The following is a 12,729-nucleotide window of genomic DNA, read 5'->3' on the forward strand; positions in this document are numbered from 1 at the left end:
TGGGTCTCCTTGCGTGCAGTGAAATGAGACCTAAGCCACAGATTCATTTTAGAATTTAATAAGCTAATAATCGTGATATGGCAACTAGTTTCAAGTGTCCTTGAGGGGGGGTTCAAGGCACAGTTTACAATCCCATTTAAGAGCTTGTTCTATTACCATGCTGACAAAGTCTTAGACAGGCTCAGAGAGGGAGATGAGTGCATTTTGAAGCTACTTCAAAGGTCACACAAAACACAGAGGGGTCAGCCTGAGCCAGAATGATCACATTCTTCTTGCGAGAAGACTCCCTGGAGTCCGACTGAAGGACATTTGACAGCTGCTGTATTAGCATCTTCTGGGAAAGTACTGAAAATTCAATTCAGCTGACATTTAACAGCTATAAGTTGAGCTATAATGATTTTTCTAATTACTCCATTAAGAAAAACTGCATATTATTGTGACAAATTAAACAGCCAAAACCACCTGTAAAAACTTTTTGCTGAGCTTTTAAAAATGTGAATTTGAGCAATGTGAACTCCCCATTCTTCCTTCCCATAACTGGGCCCCATCAGTCACATGTTTCTTCTTGGAAAATAGCAGTTTCACAAATGCAAAACAAGGATGTTGCTGCCTGTGCTGCTTCTTGGCACACACACGTCCTCAAATCCGAGCTACTTTGAGCCACGCTGTTTCATCTGGTGCTATCAGGGCTGATAAGAGCCTCTTGTCTTTCTGGGTCTGCTGCAGCTGCTGTGTGGTGAGTGGCAAGCCTCTCTGATGGCTCTCCTTTATCTTCACATCAAGCAATTTGCTGCTTCTTTCATTTTGATACTTGTGCCAGATTGAAAAGGAAAACTTTGCTAAACTTGTTTCTGAATGAGGTTAAAGCTAGGTAGTTGCATCCTCATCTACATGTAAGTTATGGACCACTCAACTTATTTAAAAAAATCATCTTTAATCCATGTTTAATCTGATTTTCTGGTCCCTCTGTATTGTAGATGTGACATTTATCATCCTTTGTAGTTTAATACCTAATACACACACACACTACACACTCTTAATACATTTAGGATTAAATAAGCAATACTAAGATAAGATGATGCTTTATAGTACTTGAAGCGTATCGTTTGAAACATTTAAAATAAGTTGTTAGATCGTCGCACAAAGGTGTTTTTACCTAAACCTTTGTTAAATTTAGTACAATACCGCAATGTCGCCCAAGTCATCATTGTCTTAAGAGCTTGAAAAAGAAGGCGACTGGAGTTCTTTATGTTTTTTTGAAGTTGTTTCACCTCTCACAACTGAAGAAATGCCTTCGATTGAAGGTGAAATGTCTTTAAAAACCTTAAAGAAATCCAGCCGCCTTCTTTTTCAAGCTCTAAAGACTACAGTATGGCAATGTTTTTATTATGTTTTATGGCTGCAGTTTTCTTCTAATCACGGGGGCAACAGTATTTTAGTGTATGGAAAACATCTTCTGACAGTTTAAAAATCGGAAGTTAAAAAGATTGATTCAATCGGTCTGGGATTTTAGATACTGCCCACATAAAAGGTCAGAATGTCTTAACAGCCATGATAGGAAAAAACGAATCAATTCTTTAACTCCTTTTAAATCTCTTTTCAAAACACACTGTATAGTGTGAGAAATAAAACCAAAAAGGGGAAATAGCGGTGAGTCTGTCATTACACTTTGCAATGTGTGAGGGATATTGCCAAATCCTTTAAGTGGGCGTTCTGTAACCCTCAACAGCAACAGGAAAGGAAATCTACTGAAGTTGTAGAAAAATATTTCTTTTAACATGGAGACATGACTCACCGAGACACAAAAATAAATTCTACATAATGTATTCTCATCTATATGTTCTGAACATAATTGGCCGAAACGCAAAGAATATCCAGACTTCATTTATTCTGCCTTTATTTTAAGTATGTCATATTGTGTTGTTGACAAAATACACTCCGAGTCTAATACCCTTTTCTGCTCTCCACCTCGTCTCTCTCTCTCTCTCTGTCTTTCCTTCAATTGCCTTTTGTCAGAGCCACAGGCAATTACCTATTAGTAGTAAGCAGAAATTCTAAAAAGGAAAGCGGGGGGAAATGGGGGCCTTTTTGCACAGTGCTGATAAGAAACGGAGAGAAAATTCCATTTCTCTCTCATTGCAAAACGCAGTCTTCACCAAATAGTTATTTTGGACTGAGGGCAGTGATCTAACAGTTTGAGTGATAGTTACAAATTATACAAATTTTAGGTTATATTTCCTCATCTTATGGAGGTGTTACAATGACACTATGAACATAACATTTCTGCTCAACGGTTGAATGTTATTCTACACCAGAAATGCTTTGGATAGTCAAAATCTAATATGTCATTTGTGTCTTTAGCCTACAGAACAAATTGAACTGGACTCTGAGCAGTCACCTGGTGTTGTGCGCATGCTACATGTTAAGCTGAGGAACAGTGAGTTTCTCAGCTTATTCTCAGAAACAGGCAGGTTGAGTGTTACAAGACCACAGGAAGTTTCTCAATGCTGTACCACTTACTGGTTCTGGGTAGATGTCTGTATGTTGGTGAGTCATGCACGCACACACATTCAGTACTGTGCAAATGTCTTATTTCTTTCCCCATCACATATTTCTTTTATATTTTTCTAGGAAAATGGCTGCAGTGATTTATCGAAACATGCATGTATAAATTGAAAAACAGTATACAGGGCAAAACCAGATCTGACAAGTGCAGTCAAAGAGCGCAGCTCCCATGAAGGTCAAAGGCTATATGAAAACTTTTTATTAGATGCTAACGGCACCCTGTTTTCATATCAACACTGATGTTTGACTTTTGACCTTTGACCTTTTAGCATTACATACTAAAATGGTGTATTTTATTATCTTTACCTGTATGCTCGGAGTAGAACTGGCTGAAATCTTTGGCTACTATAAACCGTAAAAACTTTAGATTTTAAGAGATATTCATCCATGTGTGATTTTTGCGAAACTACATGGCATCATCGTGATGCCGTAGGGTGTTGGATTAAAAAAATAAATAAGTAAAAAGACTATTGTGCAGCTCTCTCCGTGCTATGATGTGTTATACTCAATACGGTGTCTTGACATTTGTTTTCAAGGTCAGCTTTGACCTCAGGGGCTAACAGTAGAGGTCAAGGTCAAATGCTTAGCCAATCTAGTTACTCATGTCCCCCAAGGCCTAGTTTATTGTTGAAGTTTAAAGACAACCTGTAAAATATTGTGGGTAATTTAAAGTTTTTTTCTGATTTTCATATTTGTTGTGACCTTGACCTTAACCTAACCTTAACCCAATTTTCACCCAAATTAAAGCTGGAACAGCTCGTGGTGTTATTGATATCTACCGTCACACAAAAAAATGTAATATGAGAGCTTTCTGTTGTTAATTCAGTTTAGTTTGACTTAGTTATTTATTAGTTTCATTGTTAGTTTCTTTTCAGTTGTTATTGTATGGAGGGGTGTTACAATAAAAGCTGTGTACACAGTTTCAGTAAACACACCAATGAAAGCCTCAACAGGCAAGTTGTAATAAATTTTTTAACCAAAATTGTTAGGTGTGGCTGTGTGCAGACAGGAATAGGACCCAAGGTGCAGACTCCGGAGACAGTCGTGAACTCAAAATATAACATAACTGAAAAAACTCAAAACAAACTTAAACTGGAGGAATGACAGAACACACAGCTAGGAAAACAGTAGATCGCGACACGGACACAGAGAAACACAGGGCTTAAATACACAGAAGGAGCAATCAGGGAATGAATAACAGGAGGGAAACACAGCTGGGGCAAATCAGAACTGACGAGACAAAAGGAAGCGTGAACTGAACACACTGAGATAAGACAGAGACCTTCAAAGTAAAACAGGAAACACATAACACAGACTGAACAAAGACACAGACTCGCACGCACTGCAACAGAGGGAACAGAGACGTGGGACCAGGGCAGACACAGACACTGACTGGACACGGGGATATAGGAACTAAGGATACACAGAGACGCGAACTAGACAAGGGGATACAGCTGACAGGGGAGACAGAGCAGCTAGAGAAGACAGAGACATAAACTATAGACAGAACTCAAAGAAACCAAAGACTAGAAAGTATAAATAATCTAATAAACTCAAAACCCCTGGGTCAACGACCCAGGCATCCTAACAAAAATAATGAATATTGCATGAATTATTTCCTCTGTATTTTTTGTTTTTTAGTCTTCAAATTCACAAAATCATTTGAGTTATTTTCCTTTTTTTAAAGTCTACTTTTCATTTTTATTTCAGTTAACAAAAATAAGCTTGATGACCATTTCTCTTTTTAAAACAGCCTGAACTCATGTAGGCATGCTTTCTTGTAATTTAAGTAGTCTTCAGGAATAGGTCTCCAGGCATTTTGAGGGAAATTCAAAACTCTTCTTCAAATCTTGTCTGCCTGTTGTTTCATCCTCTGCAAGGATGATCCAACACTGCTTCAGTAATATTGAGGTTCAGGTTCTGGGGAGGTCAGTCCATTACTGATAGTATTCCACTGTGTCTTTTTTCTATACAGGCGTGCTTTTACTGCATTGGCAGTGTGTCTGTCATCACTGTCAAGCTAAAAAATGAAAACACTGCCACTCAGATGTTTTCCAGATGGTATTACATGGTGGAACAAACTTTGACAGTACTATTCTGTGTTCATAGTTCCATCCGTTTTGACAAGATTCACAACCTCTCTGGTGGAAAACAGCCCCAAACCGTGACAGAACCTCCAGTGTGTTTTACAGATGACTGTGGATGACTGATGTACCTCTCTCCTGACCACCTCTGTACATACTGACAACAATTTGAACCAAAAATTTCACGTTTGAATGCCACACTATTTTCAGTCATTTTCAGTTTGTGTGTTATTTGGCACACCTCAGCTTTTTCTACCCATCCCTTTCTTAAGAGTGGCTGTCAAGAAGCCATTCTTTGCTTTGAGATCAATTCTGATGTGGCTTAAACAACAAGAGATGAATCCACAGATCTAAAAATTGATTAAAAAGCAGCCAATGTCCAGAGAATAAACCGGAAAACTGCTGTTCTAGACCACTTTAAAAAATTATAAGAAAGTATGGCTTCAGTGAAGCAAAACCAAAAGAAATGAGAGGTGATTCAAGGTTTTTGCACAGTACTTCACATCAGTGTGAAATGTAGTTCTGATGAAGACATTAATAAGGGAATCAACTGGCATAATTTTAGATCATTCCCAAGAGGTTTCCTTACTATTGAGTTGCTTGCAGTGTTTAATGAATTTAAAACTCTACTCTCACATTTTTATGATTCTGCTCCCTCGTAATGCTGTTTATCAGTTGCAAACTTTCATTGCCATCTGGTATTTTATTTTATAATATAAAGTGACACCTGTCCAAAATTGAAATGTCCAGAAATATATGTTTACATTTTAGCAAACATTTTTAACAATGCACTGAACACAATATTTTGATCTTCTAGTAACAAAATCACTATTCTCATGTGAAATATTGTTTTGAATGTTTTTATTGTACATACACTGGTTTTAATGCATTAAAATATGCAAAACACATGATTGTGTGAATAATTTGCACAAAGTTTAAAACTACATGTCTATATGTCGGTGTTCATTATACAATTAAATGTTCTTTTAATACCACTAAAAAACTCAAATCCATTGTTTTCTGTTACTTTAGTAATCAGTTAGTATTTGCTTTTGTACTCTAAACTATTTGTCTTTTCTTCCACACAGTACCTTACAGTTGCAGAGATACTGATATAGGCTGTGATGGCGTGTCTGGGTGGTGCTTTGTAAACCAGAACAAAGATTTCTGTGAATTTTAAACTTCTGTGTAATGGTGAGTTCCCTAACTGATTCTCGAACTAAAGAGCAAGGTTGACTTTATATAAAAAGTGCAGTATGTTTGAGAAATGCTGCCAGAACTTTACCAACTAGTTCTCATTTTGCTATAGTCACACTACGGACCGTGACATAGGAAAATTATTTGTCTCCACAACTGCTTGCCATCAATCTCAGACAGAAAAAAAAGAATCATTGTAATGGCTGGATAACAACTGATTTTTTTGTTTTCTTGGTCATAGGAGTGTTGCTGTCATACTTTGACTCTAGCCATTTTGTTTACGTCAGACCAGTCAGCAACCACCTAGCAAACACAAGTCGTGTGAGAAAAATATGACTGGTTTTGACTGGTGGTTGGAAGATGCTGCCAGTTCTTGTGAAACTGATTGCTAAAACCTTACGAACGCAGGTCTAGCGATTGGTCACTGACTCCTCGGTAACCACCGGCCACTAAAAAACAAAGTGTCTTTGAGCTGCTGGAGTTTGTTGGGGGTTGCACCTGGTGACAGCCAGCAACTATTCACCAACTTGCTGGGGAATGCGTATTTTTCCCTGGTGACCAGAGGTTGCCAGCAGGTTATCAACAGTCTCTAGGCCTATGTGACTGAGGTATTATTGTTCTTATTGCAATCTCAAAAAAGTCCAGTTACACTGTAACAGGTGATACATTTTAATATATTTTATATTTTTTATTAAATATTTCTCTCAAAATTTAGAAAGAGTTTCATCCCTTTTATTTAACAGTGTAACAATGGAAACTTGATAGCACCTGTGGATGTCTCTATCTGTTTTGTTTTTCAGCCAGCAGAGCTTTAAATGTCACTTCCCCGGTGAACCCAATATGCCACGAGTGTTGGCTTTTATTTATGTGCTTAGATTTTTATTTAATTTTTATTTATTTATTTGAGTTTGTCAAGTGTCAGTGCTCAGTTTTTTTCTGTGCTCCACAAACGCAGACAGCACAGCAAATCTTTTTTTTTTTTTTTTCCTTTTTGCTAGAGATCAGGGAGGCAGGAGATGCACAGTGTGTATACTGAAATATTATGCGTTATGGAGATCACTTCCAGACCCTTGAAACACCATTGTCACCACCACCACTGTCAATTCCTCCCTCACACAATGCACCTTGTCACTCAAATATTGTTTTGACAGAGCATGAAAGTTGGTAATTTACCAATAATGCATTTCATTTTGGCTGCCTAACAGGTTTTATCATCATGATATCCAAATGGATGTCAGTGATTGTCATGCTGGTGACATTTGTGAACGGAGCAAGAAATGGTGAGTGTAGGTGTCGGAGGAAGATGGAAATACCAATTACAATGACAATTCTTACTATCATTTTGTGTCCTTTGCCTTGGAGATTTTACCTAGTAAAAGACTAAACATTTAGAAAAAACATCTTAACAATCTTCACATTACGTCTTTGTTTTTTTGTAATTTTTAGAGGATGGCATACAGCCCTGTGCAAAGGTCCACACATCCAGCTCAGTGGTACCTTTGGGATCCCCTGTGACAGCCACGTGTGTCATCAGAGAGGACTGCCCTCTGGTCACTGGACAAGCTGTTCATATAGAGTGGCGCCTTGATGATAGGCTTATTCCCAGCAGTCCAGAAGCCAGTGAGAGCAGCAGGGTTTCCAGAGCTGTTATATCAAGCTTCAATCACACCCGAGCAATCCTCACCTGCTGTATCCAAGCCTCTCCTCCTCAAGTAGTCGCAGGCGTGGAGATCCGAGCTGGATGTGAGAAGCATTTGCGATTCTTTTGTACACGGATCAAATTAAATTCCATTTAAAAATGACTTTGTTTTTCTTTTTACCTTTAGATCCACCAGAAGCACCGCAAAACCTCACCTGTCAGACAAACCTCACCAACCCCAACACAATCACCTGTAGCTGGGACCCTGGGCAGAGGGAAACCCACCTGCCCACACAGTATTCCCTCCATACTGAAATGTGGTAAAAATATGTAACAAATGGAATACAAATGCAAATATACAAAATATAGATTACAGTGAAAGACTGGTCGAGCAGTAAATATCATACTGGTATCAGACGTGTTATCTAGGCTTTGTCTTCAAGGTTGAACGACTATATTTCTTAAAATGTAATTTCATCATTTCAGGGCTGAAAATGAAAACTATTCTTATAAACTGCCACAAGGAGTCCATCACTATACCATCCCTCGTTTTGAATTTGTGCTGTTTTATGACATGAAGATATATGTGAAAGCTGTGAATGAACTTGGAGAGACAACCTCAGCACCACTTGTTTTAGAACCTGTTAGTTCGGGTAAGGAAAATAATTTTGGGGTTTTCTTTTTTTTAGCATTCTTCAAGCTCTGTTTGTATTATAAGTACTATATTTCATAGACAATACTAAATTGTACTTAAAATCGGTGGAAAAAAAAATTATGCATGCTTTTGTTTTTGTCACTATTTCAGCTAAGTTTGACCCACCCAGTATTCAAGTGATTTCTAAAAGGTATGGCTGCCTGAGGCTGAACTGGAATTTGTCCCCAGACCAGGCCTGGCTCCAGTCTTGCGGGTTATTAAACCTGGAATACCGATTTAAGTCTGTTGACAGCACACAGTGGAATGACCCAGTGAGTGCAAATCAACCCTTTGTTGATATCAACTGAAAATGTATCTTCCCAAACATTTGATCCAGTGGCTATAGACATCCAAATGCTGATATTCCTTCCCTGAAGTTCACATTGGATATGCAAGAACTTATGTTTGTACATTCTGTGTCCCTGAAAAATATGCCAGGTCTTGGTTCAAAATGCTAAAACTCCTGTGGACATGTGTCACCTGCTGCATTGGACTCGGTATTTTGCACAGATCAGAGTCAGATACCAGCAGAGCCCCTGGAGTGAATGGAGCAGCAGCCAGTCTGGTGTCACCTTGGAGAGTGGTAAGATCAATTCAGACTGACACCATCAGTCAGTCAACCATTTCCCAATCTATTGCCTTTTCTTCCATTTCCTGGTCTTTTCAATATATGCTAATGTCATCTTCTGCATCTGCCATTACTTTTTTCTATAGCGCAGGTTGTATTGAGCTTTGTTGCATTGAATCCATAAACCCGTCGTGGATGAAAAAGTTTTTATTTCCAAAGAGTAAAAGGAGACGTGCAGGCTTTTGACATGCAACATGCTGACAGGTGACTCTATCTTTTTAGCTCCCACTGGACGCCTAGATTCGTGGATGGAGATATCTGAGGATCCCCTGCTAAAACAACTCAACATAAGCTTGTTTTGGAAGGTACACACATCACACACGTTGCTTGACACCTGTCACAAATTGATGCATTTTGTCTTCTAGTTCTGGTGGAGCATGAGAGGTCGTCTTTTAAAATATCTCCTCACATTTTTCCTTCTGTTTCAGCCATCAAAAGGATTTCGTGCCAATGGCCAAAATGTGTCATATATCGTCTTGGTGCAAAAGAGAGTGGTGTGCTCTACAAGGGAGAACTACTGTACTTTCAGTCTTTCTAGGAGCATTAAGAAAGTGTATGTAAAGGCTGTAAATGCAGCAGGGAAATCTTCTCCCACTGTAGTACAGATTTACAAACATAAAGGTAACTCACTCACGAAACAAATGAATGCATCATATCATATGACATGTAGAATATGATATGCATCTTTTTCTGTCTGTAGCTCATCCTGTGGTATTAGATGCCACAGCAGTCCCATATGGAAACAATTCATTTCTTGTTCAGTGGAGAAGCATGGATTCCTCAGGACTCAGCGATTATGTGGTGAAATGGAGACCTTTGTTAAAATCAGGCCTCTCCCACATCCAGTTTGACATTGCTGGCCAAAACCAGTCCAGCATTGTTATAACAGGTATGTTTTACAATATTTGTCTTCCGCTTTCCTAATCGGATGATTATCCTCTACAACAAGAATTTGAACAATCACTCTTGTGTAAGATCTTCCTTTTCCTGTGCTTAACCTGCCTCTACACACTGTTAGACTCCTGTGGGCAATGATCCACCCTAACCTCTTCTCACTCATCAACAGGCAGCTTTGAGCCCTACAAGCCCTATGGGATCTCTGTATATCCAAGGTTTATGGATGGGATAGGCCCTCCTAAGACATTTAATGCCTACTTGAGAGAGAAGGGTAAGTCACCCAAGACACAAAAAGTCTCACACAAGCCAGCAGAGGTGTGAGCCAGACTCCCTCAACTTTGAAGTAGTCAGAAGAGCGTTGACTTACAGAATATATATTTTGTAATCTTTCACAGAACAGCTGATACATGATGAAATAATGCCCTCTTGTGGAAAGAAATGAATAACCTATTGGAGTAAAGACCTGAGCTGTCTAATATAATGTCTAATGGTTAAAAACTCTTTCTAGTTCTACTAATCACTTGTGATGTTGTTCTTTTTAAAGCCCCATCCATGGTTCCAAAATTACATATTCAAAAGACCTGGAATTCAGATATTAAGATTACCTGGGATGAAATACCATTAGACCAACGAAATGGAAAGATCCAAGACTACACAGTCTTCTACTGGAATCAGAAGGGACCCGTTAACCGTAGGTTAAATACCTTATCTCTACTATGTTGTATAGGATATTTTAAGTACTTGATCCCCTCTAATGTTTAACTGTTCTTCAGTTGTGAACGTAGATACAGAAAAAAGAAGTGTGATCCTTAAAGACCCCAGTGTGCATGGAGCTGTCTTGATGGTTAGCACATTTGGTGGGAGCTTGAATGGGTCAGCAGTTCATTTTGAATTTCAGCCCTTTGGTTAGTACGATCATTTTTTCTTTGGAGAAAGTCAACACAAACAGAATATGATCAGACGTGACATTACGTGTCTTTTCTTTTCTCAGATGAGGTCGCTAGTGCGATGATTGTAATCGGATCAGTTTTTGGACTTTCATTGCTGATTATTTTCATAGTCCTGACTTGTTTCTCCAAACATGAAAGGTAAGCTCATGCTCATACTGTTTAAGCTGGGAAGCTGTAATGCTGTTTATTCTTAACACACTACACTAATTCTTTTTTTCTTTAACTTCAAGGTTTAAGGGGATTTTTTGGCCAGTTGTTCCAGACCCAGCTAACAGCTTTGTCCTAAGACTGACATCAGAATCAACACAGGTGTGAAAGCGGACATCCGTTAGAGGACAACAGAAATGTTTTTATACATTTATACGTTCCTTATTACTAATGTTTTTGATTAAAGCTGCAAAAATCTGCAATATGTAGAATGAAGAGGTTGAACCCTACAGGGAATGACTGTGAAATTCTGCAGAAACAGTTTAGCTTCTTCCTTCTCATTATTTGGTTTAATGCCCTGTTAATTTGTTGTTTTAGCTTACAGTGCTTTTCAATGGAATTAAGACAAATTTAACAAATACCCGCTAAACACAGAGGTTCATTTAACAGAGAAAGAGGCTGTTTAAGGTCTCCATCAGGATCTGGTGAAAACTAACAGGAGACTTAATTTAAAGCATTCCAACTGATATTAATTTCTAATGTTGGATATTTAAAGCTTGTTTTGCTGCATGAGTGAAAAAAAGACATGACATGGTGTAAAGCCAAGAAATTGATACTATTGTTGTCTCACTTATTTTTCACTTGCAGTATACCCATCCTTCATGTGACAGCGAGGATCCGATATATTTGTCCCACCTCAGCTTTCCGGACATCCCCATGAAACTAAGCAAAGAGGAGGATGATCTTTGGATAAACAGTTCAGAAGAGACCAGTGACCTTGGAGAGTCTATTTGTGGTTCGCCCTTCATCACCGAATACTCTGGCTCAAACAGTGACTCTGTTCCTTATGCTACTGTGGTGTTCTCTGGTTTTTGTAACAGCCCACCGCCCAAAGAGCCTCATGTCTACCTGCGTTCTGAATCTACACAGCCCCTCTTAGAGGCAGAGGAACCTTTCACCCCCAAGTGTTACCAGAATCTAGCACTAGGTGGAATGACAGAGGAGCAGCATTTTTTTGGGCCAAGCCATGATTGTGTACCTGAAGAAGTGGCAGACCCAGAGAGTCTTTGGGATGACTTTCCTTTTCTACGAGCATTAGCCATGAATGATACTGAAAATGACTAAAGCACCATTGGCAATTACAAGTAGAACTGCTTTGTTGGAGGCTTACATAGATCTAAGTATGTGCAATGAATTTAATGTGATAACGTACACAGCTGTAAATAACATGGCTAGTAGCTAGAATTTTTTTTAAGCTGATAGAAATCATGTTGATATTTACTGATTATCATTGCAAAGTTTTTGTATACTTTGTAAAACTTCTGCAGCAAATGAAGTTTCTTCTTGTTTTTTTCATTTTTTACTTTAACCTCCTAGGACCTGATATCCACTTATGATGACATTATACTGCTACTGTTCTATCAAAATTTTAAACGAATATCCTCATGTGGCTCTTATTTTTCTTAAAAACAAAAATAAGGGGAAAAAAATTCTTTGTTTTTACATTCATCGGGCCCCAATATGCCCAAATATCAAAGACAAACTAAAAATGCATGCCGTGGAAGAGTTTGGGTCTTAGGAGGTTAAACTATATTGTTGAGATTATATTTTTGTGGATTACATGTGAATTCTCTGATTGAATGTTTTACACCTTAAAAGTGTTTTCAATAAAATTATAAATACTTTTTTAATATTTTAATGCTAAACATAGATACTATTTAAAACAGCACACTAATCTGAGATTAGCAGGACAAATTTGCTGGAAAACTCCTCAGAAATGTCACATAAACTGATTTATAGATCCATTTATAAAAGATGTATAAAGGATAATTAGTAACAGTAATCATCTGTAACAGACAACTTAACAGAGAACCAATTTTAAACCAGTACGTTCTTTCTAGCAGTAATTTGTTGCAAAACATATAATT

General features: G+C 38.2%; 1 protein-coding gene across 2 annotated transcripts; it reads left to right on the top strand.

Moving 5' to 3' along the window:
• The first annotated feature begins 593 nt into the window (after positions 1-593).
• Positions 594-11,943, top strand: csf3r (colony stimulating factor 3 receptor (granulocyte)). 2 transcript variants are annotated; one of them, XM_040030354.1, is made up of 18 exons: positions 594-736; positions 2,362-2,547; positions 5,738-5,843; positions 7,052-7,126; positions 7,293-7,589; positions 7,673-7,805; positions 7,972-8,138; positions 8,291-8,451; positions 8,618-8,762; positions 9,030-9,112; positions 9,236-9,428; positions 9,508-9,696; positions 9,874-9,975; positions 10,249-10,395; positions 10,478-10,609; positions 10,696-10,792; positions 10,885-10,963; positions 11,450-11,943. In XM_040030354.1, exons 4-18 carry the CDS (start codon positions 7,063-7,065, stop codon positions 11,924-11,926), a joined length of 2,466 nt encoding a protein of 821 aa, XP_039886288.1. In that variant the 5' UTR covers positions 594-736; positions 2,362-2,547; positions 5,738-5,843; positions 7,052-7,062; the 3' UTR covers positions 11,927-11,943. The 2 variants fall into 2 exon arrangements, with proteins under 2 accessions (XP_039886288.1, XP_039886289.1); XM_040030355.1 differs by lacking the exon at positions 2,362-2,547.
• The last annotated feature ends 786 nt before the right edge of the window (positions 11,944-12,729 follow it).

The sequence above is a fragment of the Simochromis diagramma genome, unplaced genomic scaffold, assembly GCF_900408965.1.
Source record: "Simochromis diagramma unplaced genomic scaffold, fSimDia1.1 OVJJ01000361.1, whole genome shotgun sequence".
NCBI classification, from domain to species: domain Eukaryota; kingdom Metazoa; phylum Chordata; class Actinopteri; order Cichliformes; family Cichlidae; genus Simochromis; species Simochromis diagramma.

Excerpts from the sequence above, each read along its gene's own strand:
- csf3r (XM_040030354.1), top strand. The coding sequence starts at position 7,063 with ATGATATCCAAATGGATGTCAGTGATTGTCATGCTGGTGACATTTGTG. Across the intron at positions 7,590-7,672 it reads CGTGGAGATCCGAGCTGGAT|ATCCACCAGAAGCACCGCAA; the intron begins GTGAGAAGCATT and ends TTTTACCTTTAG. Across the intron at positions 9,976-10,248 it reads TGCCTACTTGAGAGAGAAGG|CCCCATCCATGGTTCCAAAA; the intron begins GTAAGTCACCCA and ends TTCTTTTTAAAG.